This window comes from Aotus nancymaae, unplaced genomic scaffold (assembly GCF_030222135.1).
Source record: "Aotus nancymaae isolate 86718 unplaced genomic scaffold, 86718_ANA_hifiasm-v0.15.2.pri h1tg000040l, whole genome shotgun sequence".
Classification (NCBI taxonomy): Eukaryota; Metazoa; Chordata; class Mammalia; order Primates; family Aotidae; genus Aotus; species Aotus nancymaae.
Window position 1 is genome coordinate 15,791,256 of NW_026988454.1, and position 18,591 is coordinate 15,809,846.

An 18,591-nucleotide genomic window follows, 5' to 3' on the forward strand; every position below is an offset into this window, starting at 1 on the left:
TTTTTCTATGATGGTTTAATAAAGGAGTTTTGAATAATCCCTCTGTTACATCTTAAGTGGATTCTGTTTTTTATTTTAACATTTATCTAGTGTCGCTCCTCATACCCCACTGATAAAAGGGTAATCTGTCTTCAAAATTAACAACCAATAGGGGACCTGCAAACATAGTGACTTTTTCTGGACCAAACAGACAGTTACCAATCCAGCGTTCACACGCTCTTATTATTCCAGCAGCCTCACATTCAATGTTCTTAACCTTAGTGATACTAAAACCCTTAGGAAATTTATACTAGGTGTGAGGGAATATCTCTTTTGGCTATATCTATTATTTTTGCTCATTCAGTGTTGTATGGGTGTGAGTATACACAAAATGCCTGTTGCAAACAACACTTTTTTCTTCATCATTTCTACTAGTAGCCAAAAAAGGTTAATGGCTGTTCACAAAAAGAAAACAGTAGCACCCAAATCAAAATCTACTTCCAGACTCCGTGTTTTACAGACAGTCTTTCTTAGGAATTCTGAAACCTATGTCCAATCTCTAAGGCACTGTTTAAAAGGAAGATAAAAGTGAAATAGAAAAGCTTGTCTCTTTGAGTGTAGGGGGGGCTCCAGGATGACAATCCATCCTCCTCAGAAAATGGAATCCATTTGCCAAAGTCACGACGTTAGTGATAGGATCAGCTAGCATCTACGTCACACAACACCAGAGTTCTGTAGACAAACTCCACTGCTGTTCCTTGTTTGTACTGCTTTAGAACCCGCTAATGTCAGGGCCTGATGCTGATTCAGTGCAAGATGAAACCAGGGTATGCTCTATGATTAAGGACGCTTTTGTGAGTCTGTGCAAAAATGACTAGGACTGTTTTTATTTTTGCTGCATGGATTTTGGCATATCCAGGATGGCTAGATGGATACTTGGTATGATTCTGAAAGCGACTAATTTTGTTTAACAATGTTCCTGATATTCTTAAAACACAAAGGTACTGAATCAAATAGCTACATTTTAACTATTTCAGATCTACTTAATTTATGCTGGTAGAATGTGTATAGAGCAATTATTTTTGTTGATGGAAAACTTTTTACCAAATTAAGGAATAAAAGGAGTAGAATTTGAACCAAATTACTTATGTTTAGTTGACTGACTAAATGTTTATTTCTCATCAGTGCAGTTTCCAACAACTTCCTTTGGTGGTGGGGGGTGACCTGGGCACACTGTGTGTGGCTGGCAGCTGATTGCCAGGCTGGGTGTGCTTGGCATGCCCTTTTAGCTTCCAGGAAGGTGCAGAGGCAAAAAGCAACGTCCATCCAACACTGGAGTTATCTGAGTTATTTATGTCCCTTCTTCTCTCAGGTCCACAAAAGGTGGCTCCGATTCCTCCCTTTCTGAGCCTGGGCCAGCTCGGTCGGGCCGCGCCTTCCTGTTCAGAGTCCTCCGAGCAGCTCTTCCCCTTCAGCTTCTCCTGCTGCTCCTCATCGGGCTCGCCTGCCTTGTACCCATGTCAGAAGAAGACTACAGCTGTGCCCTCTCCAACAACTTTGCCCGGTCATTCCACCCCATGCTCAGATACACGAATGGCCCTCCTCCACTCTGAACTAAACAGATGCCAACTCAGAAGTACTGGCAGCATAAGGAGGATCAGGTCATAAGCAATCCCAAACTATCAACAAGAGGACCTTGATCTTGCCAAAAGTCCTTGGTGTGGCAGCTTTAGCTCTCCTCCAGATCACACGTGTGAAATCATGGCTTCGGAGGTGGAGGATAAACAGTGGCAGGAGAGCAAACAGATGACAAGAAGGTTAGGAAGAAATCTGGTTTGAGACTCTGAACCTTAGCACTAAAGAGACTGAGTAAGGACCTCCAGAGTTCCCTGGACTCGTGAATTCTTGGCCGTTGGCTCTTTCTATGCATAGCCAAGGACTTCAGTAGACCATCTGGGCAGCTTTCCCACGGTGCTGCTCCAACCATCAGATAAACAACCCTCCCGAGCTCCATGTCAGTGTCGTACAATCTACCAACCAACCAGTGCTGAAGAGATTTTAGAACCTTGTAACATACAATTTTTAAGAGCTTATATGGCAGATTCCTTTTTACCTTGTTTTTCTTTGGGGCATGATGTTTTAACCTTTGCTTTAGAAGCACAAGCTGTAAATCTAAAAGGCACTTTTTTTAGAGGTATAAAGAAAAACTAGATGTAATAAATAAGATCATGGAAGGCTTTATGTGAAAAAAGTTGAATGTTATAGTAAAAACAAAGATATTTATGAATGTACAGTTTACTAAAGCCAAGTTTTGTTTGTATTGATTTCTTTGCATTTATTATAGATATCATAAAATATTTGGTCTGTGCTTTTTTTCGTAAATAAATAACTCTTAAGTTTCATTATCAAGCAGGCACTGATCAGAATGCAAACTACGGGATTATATTTTGTGCGGTGAATGAAGCTGGAATATAAGTATTCATTAAAGGAAAAGGATGGCGAGAGGCAGCGTGAATTTAGACATAGAAGACCCAGGTGATTCCTTTTTCTCTCTTCCTTCCATAGTCAATCAGATCTCTTGAATTCTTGCTTCTGGAAACCTTTCATCCTTTCCTCTCCATTCCTTTTGCACATTTGGAGGGGCTTCTTAGGAGCTGCTGTCTGAGTTCCCTTCTCCATTCCATTGCAAGCAGACAACAGCCACAGAAATCTTCTTAAAGCATGCTTCTGTTCAGACCCCTTCTTTGCTGCAAAGCCTTCTGTTGTTCATTGTCTACCAGATAAAATACAATTTTCATTTTCAAATGCAATGAGATTTTATTTTGCCCTTCTGAACTTACCTACTATAGTGGCCCTCATGGAATTATTTGATGCTCATGGCATCTTAGTCTATCATTTAGTAATTCCTGGGGGATTGAAAACTCAAGTCTCTGGCTTCTCTTCTCATAGACAGCTCTGGGGCCCTAGTCTGGAGCACATATTCCTGCATGGCAGTAATTGCCGGAGCTTGTTGGCTGCTGTCCCTTTCAGAATTGGGAGAGAGAGAGTATCTCCTATTTGTACTTGCAAACTTCCAACTTCTCTCAAGGCTGATATCACCCTAGCCCCCAGAGGTATTTAAGTCTACAAATCCCTCTCTAAGTTGGGTATTTAAACCAAGCTGAGGTCCTTTACCTTGCCTGAAACTGCCTTCTATGGCTTCCAAAATGCAGGTAACCTGAGTCCATCTCAACTAGGGGCTCCTGGGGCTTACTAAACTTTCCAAATCCTGGGCTTGCTTCAGACCTTCTAGTTCAATCTCTGGGATAGGGCCTGGCAGCCTGCATTTTTTAAACAGATGCCTGAGGTGACTTCATTCCTGCTAACTGCTGAAAAGCACTGCCCCTATACTTCCTTAACTTCATTCCTCCTTGCCTGCCTCACCGGACTCCGCTCACAGGCCACCTCCTTCTTGAAAAATTTCCTGATCACTTTCACGCTGTATTTAAGACTTCTCTCTACTACTCTGCTTTTTGCTGTCAGGTTATTCCTGTCTTAGGGTCCATGTAATCTCCCACAAGGAACACGATGGAATTCCACCACCCCATTGTTATTTTATAGAGAAGACCACCTTGTGCTTAAAGTGTCCCATCTTCCTGCTTCTGGAGAGGCTGTGAGCAGTGGTGGCCACTGGAGCTGAAGGGTGCCCTGCACCCTCATCTGAGATGGGGCACTCTTCAGGCCTCACTCTTCCCTCACTTCCCTGTCACTCCTCCTAATACCTGGAAGGAGAAGTCCTCCCACGAGCAGTTTAGCCCTTCAAGGGCTATGGAAATCCCACACAATGAGAGTGCCGTCATGGAAAAGGAAGCGCAAAGAGATTTCAGAGGCATTTCTTCTCCACATCATCGTCAACTGACTTCCTAGGCATCTCCCGTCACTGAAGAATCAACTGGTTAATGTTGCCGAGAAAAACATTTGGTTTCAGTTAAGAAAAATCTTAGAGTACAATCCCATTTGTGCCTTTCTAAAAACCCTGTGAAACCCCCAAAGGGGTGTGGAATGTCCATTTCCATTATGTTTTTTGAAGATTTAAACAACAGAACCTTGGAACGGGAAAGAAGTAGGGAGCCCCAGTGAGTGCAAACATTGAACCATAAGGCCATGGCTCTTCCGTGCATGACCGACTGGCCAGTTTAGCAAGGGCCACGCCAGACAACGATGATGGGGAGACAGGGGGATGCGGCCATGAGCATCCTCACCCTCACCCAGCGGCTGCTCTGGCAACAGAGAAGGCTTCATGGACAGAGAGAGAAGTCTTCATGGACAGAGAGAGAAGCTTTCATGGATGGAGAGAGACGGCTTCATGGAAGGGATGGGGGATGGTTTAAAGAAGAGTAAGGAGATAAAAGGACACGGATGGCTGCAGTGAGGAGTGCCGGGAGCCCTGCTGTGGCCTAGAGAGAGGGCATGATGTCCCAAGTGAGTGCTGGGTGAGGAAGGGCATAAAGAGACCATCCACTGACCAGAAAGAATGGGAAGGGAAGGGTTAATAATAACATGATGGTAAGGAGATTTGCACAAGCAAACAGGAAATGTTAGAAAAGTGAACAAAGAATCCAATAAAACTAAAATGGAAAAATGAGGGATTAGAAACTAAAAGTAGTCACTTCATAAGAAATCCTGGGAGAAATGAAAAGGTTTTTGGGAAATGATGGCTGAGAAGCAGGAATGTCCCTCCTGGTACATGGACCCGCAATAGCTTCCCTTGTTTTTGTAGGAAGTGAGAAGACTTCAGAAGGCCCAGATGGGAAATTCAGTATGCTGAGGCCTGAGATTCACTATAAAAAATGCAGGTTGGGGTAGACTGATTAATAGCCTACACCCTGGGGCCAACTCTTAAGAAATTATAGCTACAAAACTTAATCAACAAGCCACATAAGAGATCATAAAGCAAAAAATAGTGGAGAGACGATTTATGAAAGCTGATTGTGGCCAGAAAAGTCGGGCCTCCGAGGGCTGGTCTGGCCTGCCTGAAAGCAGCCCAGTGGATGGATTCCTGGTTCAGTGCAACCAATTCACCAGTACCGTTGCCAACCAACCATAGGGGATTGTGCAGAAATTAAAATATCCTGAGTGTGTACCAAGTAAATCCAGAAGTGCTTGGGGAGAACAACAGCCACTCATCTCTCAAGTAGTTCATTGAATGCCCACAGTACGGCAGGAACTGCTCCAAGCTCCCTTGGGGAGTCCTCTCGGGGAGTACCTCACAAGTTCTTGTGGCTTTTTTGTTCCTTTGTTTGTTTGTTTTATTTTTATTTTTTATTTTACTTTAAGTTCTGGGATACATGTGCTGAACTTGCAGGTTTGTTACATAGGCATACATATGCCCTGGTGGTTTGCTGCACCTATCAACCCATCATCTAGGTTTTAAGCCCCACATGCATTAGGTATTTGTCCTAATGCTTTCCCTCGCCTTGCCCCCTACACCCCTGACAGGCCCCAGTGTGTGATGTTCCCCTCCCTGTGACCATGTGTTCTCATTGTTCAACTCCCACTTATGAGTGAGAATATGTGGTGTTTGGCTTTCTGTTCCTGTGTTGGTTTGCTCAGGATTTCCAGCTTTATCCATATCCCTGCAAAGGACAAGAACTCTTTCTTTTTTATGGCTGTATAGTATTCCATGGTGTATATGTGCCACTTTTTTTTATCCAGTCTATCATCAATAGGGATTTGGGTTGGTTCTTGTTTAATGCCTCATTAAAAGCAGTCACCACTGGGCCTTTGACATAGAGAAGAATTCGTATTTCCCAGCACTGGTTACGTCCTGAGATAGGATGAATACATCAAATGAGAATACTATAAGGGAATTCCATAGAAACAATATCTAATTTAGGGGAAGAAAGGGAGATTAAAGTTGTTAGATCTCTATTTTCTTGAGTAAATGTCCTCTGCTTTTAGCTTATTGGTCACTCAGTTTATATTACAGTGGGATGTGTTTTTGAAGAATATGAATATCCATCTGTGGAAATGGAGACAGGAGGAGGGGTTTACAAGCACGTAGGCGATTTTCCACTTAGATGTGACACTGAGAAGTTAATGCAGGCAATGAGAGGTATTTTACTGAGTGTGGTCATCTCAATTTTAGATTTAGTAGTACACTGGGGTAGTTGTGGCTGATGGTCATATTTGAAGTAACCCAAAGATAATGAAACTGAAAAGGAAGGACTTTTTTTTTTCTTTTTGAGACGGAGTCTCACTGTTATCGACCCGAGCTGGAGTGCAATGGCACAATCTCAGCTCACTGCAACCTCCGCCTCCTGGGTTCCAGCAGTTCTCCTGCCTCAGCCTCCCAAGTAGCTGAAATTACAGGCTCCCACTACCATACCCAGCTAATTTTTGTATTTTTAGTAAAGACAGGGTCTCACCATGTTGGCCAGGCTGGTCTCGAACTCCTGATCTCAGGTGATCCACCCGCCTTGGCCTCCCAAAGTGCCGGGATTACAGGCGTGAGCCACCGCGCCTGGCCAGGAGGAACTTTTATTCTTCAGTTCCAAGCTTCTCACTAACCTCTCCCTTGAAGTTTTAAAATATGCACCAGGAATCCATTAGAGGCTACCATGGAGAGGCCTAAATTTGGGAGAGGACCCTCACTCAGATGAGTAAGTTTACAAACAAGGCGAATCAGGAGAACTTCCTGTAGCCTCTGCCAAGCAGCCTAAGGAAGCTAAGGGGGCTGGACAGTGGGAATGATTAATGAGAAGTGGGATGATGTGCTGGAACACAAGCTGAACAGTGAGAACATTTCATCTGGGGAGCTGAGGAAGCCGGTTGGGACTTGGATATAATCTTGCTAAAATATGAAGGTCACAGAAAAATAAATCAGGCTCATGAATTTGTTTAACCTGTTACCTAATACAAGAGTGGGAACATAACTGAATTTGAAAACCACAATTAGGAGAAGAAGGTCCTGTGTAAGCCGTGCCACAGATGACTGCATTTGATGCCATAGGCGATCGAGAAGAAATCCCGATCTCTCTGCTGCATATTCACATCACGGCCTCACAGATGTGTGTTCCCGGCTCAGGCCTAAATCCTGCTGGACACATTCTTGAAGCGGTTGTTGGGCTCAGAAAGCACAGCTGCCAAGCAGCTGCCAACATCGGCAGCAATTCCAGGCAGCTAACCCCAAACCCCAATTATTGGCAGGAACCCAGCACAGCCCACGTCCACCCCCTGCCCCACACCTCCTTGTGGAATTTACAGGTTGACTGAACGCTGTAGAGATGGAAGTGGCCATGGCTTTCACAGTGGGTTTGGCTCACCTGTGGCTCAAAGAATCAGTATTACCTGGAAACCTGGTAAGTATGCACCACATTCAGCCCTAAGGCTGGGCTTCCAGGCTACCATCTGCACTGGACTTCTCCATCTTTGGGTGCTTTAATTCTCTCTGGTTGGTCATGATGGCAAGCAGTAACAGCAAGTTTCCCCATCCTCCTCCACTAACTCATACTATATCAGCTTCACCAAATGACTGGTTTCCATATCAATCTGGATTTTTATTCTGAACTCTCGTCAACGGTTAGCTCTACCTGGCCATTGCTGTTTTAATTATAGCAGTATGTGGTATAATTTATTATAATGATGTATATATTTGTATAATATAAAAACAAAAGATATAAATAATACAAATATATGTACTATAACTAATAATATAGTAGTATAGTACATTTATTACTTCATTATAAGTTTTAATACCTCTTAGGACAAGCCTCATCTCTTTCTCGATGGGTATTGTCTATTTTAAAGACTAACTGTTTTAAAAAAAATCCATTATTTTCATTACAAAAGATTCTCTTGTTTTTCTGAGAAAACTTAAGTTACTGATCTCTCTCTACATCATCTCCCACTTTTATGATATCTTCCTATGCCTTCTGATTTTCTTATTCAAATAACATATACATTTCTAAAAATCGGATCTATTCTTATTATTCTGCAACTTGAATTTTTCACTTAATGATATCCCACAGACATACTGGTTCCTATGCCATCATCCTCACTGCATTGGAGATCTCAGTATCACTTTTTAACTGCTGTTTTCTTCCAGGGGTTTGTTATGAATCAGGGCTGCAGTGGACACTCTTACACGTATATGCATGTGTATCTTTTGATAGTGTTGCTTTTATTCCTCCAAGATGTATTGTTCAAAGTGGAATTACTGAATCAAAAGGTATGTGCATTATAACTTTTAATAAATGCTGCCAGTTTGCTTTCTAAAAAAGTTGTGATGATTTCCACCCCCGCCCACACTGGTGATGAAAACCTCCTTTTCCTCATACCGTCCTTTAATTTAAGCCACAGTAGTGGTTTCCAAATTTTGGGACTTGTTCCCAAATTATTAATGTTCAAACTCTGCACGTTAGACTCTCTCAGGGAACTTTTAAAAATGTAGAACCCCAGGCCATACCCCAAACCAATTAAATTGGTAGCTGGGGTAAATTGGTAGCTGGTAAGCTGGAAGCTCCCCAGGCGATTCCCAGGTGCAGGCAGTTGGGAAAGGCTGGACTAGATGTTATCAGTTTTCTAAAAATATTGCCCAATTGAGAGCAACAGTGAAAACATTGTTTTTAAAATTTTCATGTCCATGGCTAGTTTATATAATAATTGTTGCATTTGTATTGCCTCTTCTGCGAAGTCTGTTTTAGCCTCTATTTTTCTTTTACATTTGTATATTATTTTCAATGATTATGTGTCCTGCCTTCATATAGTTCCTTTAGTCACGCAGAAAGTTTTAATTTTTATGTCATCAAACATGGCAGGTTCTTTTTCCTCGCTAGATTCTGGTTAGTCTACATTAAGAAGGCCTTTTTTTGAGATTATACAAAAGTTTGCTTGTATTTTCTTCTACTAGGTCTATGATCTATCAGGAATCTTTTTTGTCATTAGTATGAAGTAAGGAACTACTTTGTCATTCTCCAAATGAATAGATAGGTGTCCCAAAACCAATCAGGAACAAGACAGAGGGGCCTCCTGTTGTTACAATTTTTTAGCAACCTAGATGTTTATCAGCAGGAGGATTGTTGAATTAATTATAGTGCATACCTAGTATTTAGCATGATGCAACTGTTTTTATAAAATGAAATCAATCTATATGTATTGATTAGGGAAAATATCCACTACATATTGTACATTAAAAAAAGCTATAGGATAATATGATTCCATTTTGTGGGGAAAAACTCATGTGTATATAGTAATTGCATAAGGCAAGGTAAAAGTTTGCCAGGCATGGTGGCTCACACCTGTAATCCCAGCACTTTGGGAGGCTAAGGCGGGCGGATCACCTGAGGTCGGGAGTTTGAGACCAGCCTGACTAACATGGAGAAACCCTGTCTCTACTAAAAATACAAAATTAGCCAGGTGTGGTGATGCATGCCTGTATTCCCAGCTACTTAGAAGGCTGAGGCAGGAGAATTGCTTGTACCTGGGAGGTGGAGGTTGTGGTGAGCCGAGATTGCGCCATTGCACTCCAGCCTGGGCAACAAGAATGAAACTCCGTCTCAAAAAAAAAAAGAGTTTGGAGAGACTTATATGAAATATAAGGCTATAAGAATAGTGATAATTTTAAAAGACAAAAGAAAAGTACTTCAGTTCTTATATGAGGAAACAACATTTGACTTGCTTTTTAATTAAAATTTTCTAGGTATACCCCAAATAAATGTTAACAGGTCATTTATTCAAAGTGGCCAAATTCTAACGGATGACTTTGATCTAGTTGTTTATCTTGAATATATGGTTGGTTTCATGGCATAAGAGCAAAGGCCCGATTTGAGGTAAGGAGGTTCCCTGACCGGGAGACCTGTGAATCCTGGGAGATGAGCTTTCCTGAGAGAGATGTCCAAATAAGACCTATTTGTTCACGAAAACCCCCAACTTCCTAAACCACCACCTGCCTCCGGAAGTCACTCTGCTCACAGGTGAAATTGGTTCTGGAGACACAACCTGGTCATCAGAAATGATGGGGCTGGGAGGGACAGTGACTTGAAAGTCATAGGCAGCTTCTCTAGTTGTACGTTTCTTTCCTGATGCAGGTGCCAGAGAGTCAACCTGCTTTCCTTTTCCCTTGAAATATGTTCCTGTTCAATAGCTTCACACAGGATTCTCCCCACCGAAGCCTGGCTTGGGCATGGGGCTCAGTTCCTCCCCTCCCCCGCCTTCCCTGTGACATTTGCTAATCACAGCGGCAAAACTAATCGGGGAGCTAATGATGTGGACATCTATGAAGTCCCTTCTGTCCAAATCTTAGACAAGCTCTTTCCATAACATAGACTCTGGAGCCAAAAATACCTGGGCTCAGTTCCCAGCTCAGCCACTTCCTAGCTGTATAACCTGAGCAACTTACTTAAACTTTCTATTCCTCAGTTTCTTCCCCTATAAAATGAGATGATAATAGTACCTCCTGCGTGGGGTTGTTGTGAGGTTAACACGTTAATGTATAGGATGTTTTGCAGTAGCACAAGGCACGTACTGAGGGGCAGTTTCACTCTTTTATTCCTTCCTCTAGTTGGTTTTGGCAATCGTTACTGGGAATTGTTTACCAGATCTTCCCACACTTGTTTTTAACCTTTTTTAGGAGGAAAAAGTCTCTTAAAATTGTATTTTTTTTTCTTTTTAAAGATTGTGGTTAAAAATACACACACACATAACATCAGCTCTTCCCTCTTCACAAATGTATCAGCATATAGCACGGTTCTTACTTCCCAACACTGTGTTGTAGGGCAGACCTCTTCTTTCTCCTGAAACAGTTCTCAGAATGGACATCCCCTCTGGGTCAGTTCAGCACTTGATCAACTCACCCCACCTTGATCTAACTGCCATTTGGGGTTCTTCCCTGAAAGCACGTTCATGACATCCACGTGGAATTTTTTCTTTCATTTTGATTTTCCCTTCGGTTTTTTTTTTTTTTTTTGGATTCTGTTGGGGGGTCTTGGACTCTGAACAGCCCTGCAGTAGCTGAGGACTCAGCCAGTGGGAATGGAAACAGTCCCTCCCAGGTGAGTGCATTTCCCAGGTCTTCCAGCTGTGCCTCCCCGACCCCCCACCCCCCAACAAGAGGATCATCTGCGGGGACTCTTGCTCCCTTCACCAGGAGGGGACCTGTGGCTTAATGTGGCTGACAAAGGTCAGCGAACTACAGTCCCTGCCTGCCTGTTTTTATAAGCCCTTGAGCTAAGAATGGGTTTTATTATTTTTTATTTATTTATTTTTTTTTTTGAGACGGAGTTTCACTCTTATTACCCAGGCTGGAGTGCAATGGCGCGATCTCGGCTCACCGCAACCTCCGCCTCCTGGGTTCAGGCAATTCTCCTGCCTCAGCCTCCTGAGTAGCTAGGATTACAGGCGTGCGTCACCATGCCCAGCTAATTTTTTGTATTTTTAGTAGAGACGAGGTTTCACCATGTTGACCAGGATGGTCTCGATTTCTTGATCTCATGATCCACCCGCCTCGGCCTCCCAAAGTGCTGGGATTACAGGCGTGAGCCACCGCGCCCGGCCCTATATTTTCAAAGAATTGTGAAGCAAAGAGAGACAAACAAAAAATGCCTAAAATACTTACTCTTTGGCCCTGTACAGAAGAAGTTTGCTGACCTGTGATAGAGCGCCCAAGACACACAGCACTGGCAGTGGGGCTGGACAGACAGCGCTCCCCTCTCCCCGCCCCCGCCTTTTTTTGCTTCTTTCTCCTGAAACGGTTCTCAGAATGGACATCCCCTCTGGATCAGCTCAGCACTTGATCAACTCTCCCCACCTCGATCTGACTGCCATTTGGGGTTCTTCCCTGAAAACACGTTCACGACATCCATGTGGAATTCTCTCTTTCATTTTGGTTTTCCTTTTTGTTTTTTCTAGGATTCTGTTGGGGGGTCTTGGGAACAGGGCCTTCACGTTTGTCTTCAGCATGGAAACGGCGTGTTCTTTTGCAGTGGAGTCAGAAGGCTCTGCAAATCCCTTGGCTGCTTCCAGGTTCCCTTGTTGGTTTCCTGGTTGGGGCGCCTGCCAGGTCAGGAGGGCTGGCTCTGCCCTCAGCTGCTGGTGCTGACATCAGGAATGCCCGTAGCTGGCCCCTCTGCAAAGGCGCTTTCTGGGGCTGGGTAGGTCCCTCGGGCAAGGAGAGTGCACATGTGGCTTCCCAGAGCTTGGTGGGAATGGGAAGTGTGGCACCAGGATGGTGACATAGTTTGGCTGGTAATAAAGCTTGCGTATTCATGGTTTTCAATCCTTTTGATTGGCTTGATGGGATCTTGGGAGCATCGTTAAACCGTTTCTTCCTTTGGTGGCCTTTGTAGTACTCCAAAGGCCTAAATAGCCCTGGTAGCTGCTGAGATCTTGAATCTCCAGTGTCGCAGAGGAGCTGGGGAAAGGAGGAACTCACTAGTTGGGGACACGTGACTGGAAGTGAGATACAGAAAATTTGAAAAGGCATCTGTTTTATCTTTCTGCTTCTAAGCAATCACAGAAAATAGATGAAAAAAATCTCCATATTGTTTCAAGCTCTCTGACATTGGCTTTCCACTGTTTTTTAAACCTAGGTCAAAGCTTAGCTGCTTTTTCCATAGAAAGAAGCTTGGAGCCACCTTGCGTTCTGTTCTTTTTGGGTTCAGGTCTTTCTGCTGCCTGGACCCAGGTTCTTGTGATGCTGGGCAAACACCAGTGGGTACCAACGTTGCCAAGTAATTAAAATAAGCGTTTCCATCCAAACCTCCAGTCTTTTTATAAACCCACTTAGTGTTTTTCTTTATACACGTTTCTTTAGCATTCGGGAATGGATTAGATTATAGGGATTGTTAAAGGGTGTTTAAAAATATTTAGTAATAAATTCAAAGATGAATTGATGGAGTGTTTACTCTAGTTTGTAATCTGTTCTTAGAGAAGCATCTGGCAGCTCCAATTTTGGCACCGTCAGCTCTTCCCTCCAATTTAAAGGAAATGCTTCCCTCACTGGGGTTGAGCCCCAAAACTGGTCTGTGCCTGGCATCCTCGAGGGACCGAGACCACATGTAAAGCAGCTACCAGAGACAGGGACATGGTTCCTGCTGCTGCCTGCACCCTCTCTCTGCTCTTCTCTCCTCTCCTCCAGCCTGTGGTCTGGGGCCCTGGATATTGAAACATTTTCTTTCTGGTTGGAAATGTGGAAATACCCAGGAATCTTTACAGCTTAAACTCCATTGAGTCAGGGTGAACTTGAGAATTTAATCAGCTTGTGAACATGTTAACCAGCTCACAAACCTTTCACTGGCCTTTCCCAAAATTACTGACTTCTCAATGACAAGGCAGCTGATGGCAGATTACAGGACTGCAGAAAGGCCTAGATGCATGCCGAGTCTAGGAATCCACTCCCAGAGCTGTCTGTCCTGCAACCCTTGGGGTGACTGGCTCTTGGCAAAGGGTCTAGCGTCTGCCACTTTGGAGTGCGTCCCGGGCACCCAGCCTGGCCTGGCCACTGAGGTCAGCCCACCCACTTTTGAAATCACTTTTTCAAATGTTTGCCCAAAGGCTCCCTTACTCCAGTTTTATCTTTTTCCACGTTCATGTAGTGAGGGTGACAGTTCCTAGCTTGTCAGCTTTACATAGAGCCAAGTGCCTTCACTATGGGCTGTGGTCTCTTCCTGGGCCATGAGACGGTCTTGTGGGAGACCATCTCATGGCCCAGGAAAAGGGGGAGGGTGAGCCTGGCCTGGAGACTGTCAGAGACTGAAACAGGCCCTGCTGCTAGTAAGGATGCCACCACTGTGGGCTTCAAGGTCTCAGGTTATCGGCTAGAAATAGACCTCCTCCTGGTGCCAAGGTACAGAGGAAAATCACTCCTCGGCAGGAAGCAGAGGTGGGAAAAGGGCCTGGTATGACCTCAGAAACCAAGAGCGGTGGCACCACTAGGCCCCAGGAAGATGGCAAAAGTTCTCCTCAAGCTTCTCTGCCCAACAGCCACCCACCAGAAAGACCCATGACTTGAGTGGCATAGCTTTCAGCATCCTGTCCAAGGGGCCATATTTCTTTGATGAAATAACCCCTTTTGCATTAAAAGTTAATGTGAGTTTTTCCTTCTCCTCAGAAAATGTGAAAGCTTGTTTAGATGTGATTTTTCTCAAACTTTTATTTTAGGTTCAGGAGTACATGTGCAGGTTTGTTATATAGGTAAATGTGTGTCATGGGGGTTTGGTGTACAGATTATTTTATCATGCAGGTATTAAGCCTAGTACCCACTGGTTATTGTTCCTGTTTGCCTCCCTCCTTCCACCCTCCACCCCCCAATAGGCCCAATGTGTGTTGTTTCCCTCCATGTGTCCCTGTGTTCTCATCATTTATCTCCCACTTATAAGTGAGAACAGGCAGTATTTGATTTTCTGTTCCTGCCTTAGTTTACTAAGCATAGTGGCTTCCAGCTCCATCCATGTTCCTGCAGAAAACATGATCTCATTCTTCTTTATGGCTGCATAGTATTCCATGATGCATATATGGCACATTTTCTTTATCCAGTCTACCATTGATAGGCATTACATGCAAAACTAACATTCACTCTGTTTCTTGAGTAAATGTTCTATGTACTCAGTAACTCTCAGTAATTCCTAGGAAACTCAACCCTGGTCTAAGAAGTACCACTCATGTTTAAAGTCAGGAAGACTAATTTCATGTCTGCCACTCACAAGATTTCTGACCTTTGAAAGTTACTTACCTGTCTTAGGCTTCAGTTTCCTCATCTGTAAAATATAATAATTTATCCTTACACGGTAGCTGTGAGGATTGCCTGAAAAAAGTGATGTAAAACTGGTATCTAGCTTTTGTGCATATGAATGTGTGTGTGTATGCTGTCTCAGAGTAGAAAGAAAAATCAAAGCTCATTCCATCTGCTGAGGGAGGCTTTTCAATAACGTTGTAGCTTCATGGTTGTGGATCCATGCAGAGGTGCCTTCCGTTGCAGGAAATTCTCCCCACCCTTGTCTTCAACAGGTGCCCCAAATTATCTATAGGCAGTTCTGTTAGAAAGTGTATCTCTGTCTTGAATGAATATCTTTTCTATGGTTTCAGCTCCGCTCTTCTGGTAGTATTTACAAATATTGTCATTGTAAGCCACCATGAACGTGAACTTGAAACTAGCTTCTTAATGCGCATAGTCCAAATAATGAAAATGATGAAAATTTATTTCTTCAAGGCATCTGATGTAGTTTGGATCTGCGTCCTCATCAACTCTCAGGTCAAATTGTAATCGCTTGTTGGAGGTGGGAGGTGACTGGATCACGGTGGTGGAGTTCTCCTGAGTGGGTTAGCACCATCCCCTCAGGTGCTATCCTTGTGATTGAGTGAGTGAGTTACTGTGAGATCTGGTTATTGAAAAGCGTGTAGCGCCTCCCCACCTCTCTCTGCCTTCTGCTTCCAGCCAAGTAAGAAGTACCTGCTTTCCCTTCACCTTCCAGCGTGATTGAAAGTTTTCTGAGGCCTCCCCAGAAGCCATGCAGATGCTGCCATCCTTCCTGTACAGCCTGCAGAACCGTGAGCCAATTAAACCTCTTTTCTTTATAAATTACCCAGTCTCAGGTATTTCTTTTTAGCAGTGTGAGAATGGACTAATACGGCATACGTTCTACGTTTTTGGAGAAGCAAATCTAAACATGGTAATTCTGAGTTTAAATGTCCCCAAAGGCTTAAGGCTATCTAACACTGGAGAATGTGATCTTTACCCAGCATGTAATCAGGCCCCACTCAGGCATCCCTACATTGAGACACTGCAATGGGTACATTTAAAATCTCAATAGATTGCTAAGTATTCTCTCCAAACCGTGCTGATCACCAGAAATAACACACGGCACATGTCAACAAGTCTGCTCCTTGGTGTTCTGACAAGGGAAATAATGGAGGGACAAGGTATGCGGAGAGGTGAGACCCCTAGCTATGGCTGAGTGAGATTATTGGCAAATCCTCACTGCAAAAGAAACTATAAGTTTGAAGAAAATTGACAAAAACAACCATTTCAGCACTCTGCCAGTTGACCAGAGACGTCTAACAATCTGAGAAATGTTTATATTGGAAAATTGCTGAAATTTGGGTAAGTACAGTGCAGATTGGTGGCATTCTTGCCTGGGACTGCTCCCACCCTTACCTCCCTGCCGTGTGGTCAGCACCAGAATAAGGCAGATAGAAAGATTGACAGCTTTGTTGCTGCAGTCACAGGAGAGCTCACTTACATTTACCAGTTTATTATCAAGGATAATGAAAATGATACAGATGGACAAATGAAGAGATGGAGAGAGCAAGGCATGGGGGAAGGTGCGAGGAGCTTCCGTGTCCTCTCCAGGCACTCCACCTTCCAGACACCCCCAAGCGTTCACCAATCCAGAAGCTCTCTGAACACTGTCCTCCTGGGTTTTTTATGGAGACTTCATTACATAGACATAATTAATTCCATCAACGGCCATTGATAATCTATTCAGCCATCAGCCCCTCTCCAGAGCCTCTCCAGAAGTCAAAGGATAGAGCTGAAAGTTCCTACCCTTTCATTCAATGGCCAATTCCCCATCCTGAGGTTATCCAGGAGCCCACTGGGAGCTGCCTCATTAGAACAAAAGAAGTTTCTATTGCCCAGGAAATTCCAAGGGATTTGGGAGTTCTGTGTTAGAAACGAGGGTCAAAGACCAAATATTAGAACAAAAGAGCCTCCTAGCACACCTGTCTACAAGAGTTTTAGAAGTTGTCTCAGAAACTTGGGCCAGAGTCCAAATATACATTTCTTTTATTATTATTTTTTACTATTATTTTTTTATTTTTATTGCATTTTAGGTTTTGGGGTACATGTGTAGAACATGCAAGATTGTTGCATAGGTGCATACGTGGCAGTGTGATTTGCTGCCTTCCTCCCCTTCACCTATATCTGGCATTTCTCCCCATGCTATCTCTCCCCAACTCCCCCCCCCCCGCTGTCCCTCCCCTATTTCCCCCCAACAGACCCCAGTGTGTAGTGCTCCCCTCCCTGTGTCCATGTGTTCTCGTTGTTCAACACCTGCCTATAAGTGAGAACATGTGGTGTTTGATTTTGTGTTCTTGTGTCAGTTTGCTGAGAATGATGGTTTCCAGGTTCATCTATGTCCCTACAAAGGACGCGAACTCATCGTTTTTGATGGCTCAAATATACATTTCTTATTGTACCACAATGTCATTAAAACAATGAAAGGCAGTAAGAGGAACAGAGGAACAAAAAAGATAGGAGGCAAAATGATAACAACATGGAAAATGTAAACCTAAACATATCCATCATTCTACTAAATGTAGATGCTCAGGCAGGGCAACAATAACTGCACTAAAAATAGCTACCATGGATTGAATGCTGACTACGCGCAGTACTATCCTGGGCACTTCATGTGTCCACCTCTTGTAATCTTCACAGTACTGCTGTGGAGGTAAGTGCTATTCTTGTTTCTATTTTAGGAATGAGGACACCATTGAAAAGAGGGATTGAAGAACTTGCCAAGGGAATGCTTGGACAAGAAAATGAATTAGCTTCCTTGGATCCAAGTGACTCAATGTGAAAACCCTCAACCCATCCTAATAAAGAAATGAGTCTAACATGCATTTTTGGAAGACTCTGGTAAGAGAAAAGCAGAGTTAGACACGTTCTTTCCATACTCTCCATGAGCGACCCATGTGGTCTTCATAAGAACCCTTCCAGGCAGGTGCACTGTCATCTCTCTTTACAAGTGAAGAAACTGAGGCCCAGGGAAATTAACTTGCCCAAGGTGATGCCAAAAAAAAAAAAAAATGGTAGAATGAGGATTCAAAGAGTAATCTAGCTGCAGAGCCTTGTGTATATTATGTTGCCTCTCAGTAAGTTCTATTCCCACCCCCTCCCAATGCATCAATTAAATCAGAGGAAATGGGTAAAGGAAGCATACAGGTAGCTCTAAAAGAGGAAGGGAGCCCTGAAATAGAAACCTGGGGTAGGGGTGGACCGATTGTTCGTGGTTTACCTTCAGAATGAGGGAGAGGTTTCCATTTTAATTAAATTAAATTTTATTTTTATTATTATACTTTAAGTTCTGGGGTACATGTGCAGAACATGCAGGTTTGTCACATAGTTATACACGTGCTATGGTGGTTTGCTGCATCCGTCACCCAGTCATCTACATTAAGTATTTCTTCTAATGTTATCCCTCCCCAACCCCCCCACCCGCTGCTATCCCTCCCCTAGCTCCCCAACCCCCAACAGGCCCCGGTGTGTCATGTTCCCGAGGGAGAAGTTTTTAAGCCAATTATACAGTTTCAGATTACCCATTTATCCATTCACTCATTCATTCATAAATAACCACTCTCAAGCGTCCTTATTCTCCCTCAAAGGGAAGGAGTTGGGGCCAGGCATTAGAAAACAGCAACTATGTTTAATGAGCACCTCACTTAGTCCTCACCACCATCCTGTGAATTAGGTGTTATTATTTATCATCATATTGTTGATAAGGTAGCCGAAACTCTGAAAAATCAATTGCCAATGATCATAAACCTTGTAAGGTAAGTAGTGAAGCCAAGAGTTGAGGCCAGATCTGCCCGACCGCGGTGTCCACACACTTCCTGATACACCTGGGGGTGTTGGGCAGA

At 43.6% G+C, this 18,591-nt stretch overlaps 1 protein-coding gene across 18 annotated transcripts in view; it reads left to right on the top strand.

Moving 5' to 3' along the window:
- SYNE1 (spectrin repeat containing nuclear envelope protein 1) overlaps nt 1-2,336 on the top strand; it is a 521,352-nt gene extending 519,016 nt beyond the window's left edge. For 16 of the 18 annotated variants that reach the window (XM_064360546.1, XM_064360550.1, XM_064360553.1 and 13 more), the window contains one exon: nt 1,352-2,336. In XM_064360546.1, the coding sequence (XP_064216616.1) occupies nt 1,352-1,592 (241 nt within the window). In that variant the 3' untranslated portion in view covers nt 1,593-2,336. The remainder of the gene's footprint in view (nt 1-1,351) is intronic. The other 2 variants (XM_064360559.1, XM_064360560.1) reach the window with 1 other exon arrangement.
- Nucleotides 2,337-18,591: the final 16,255 nt, after the last annotated feature.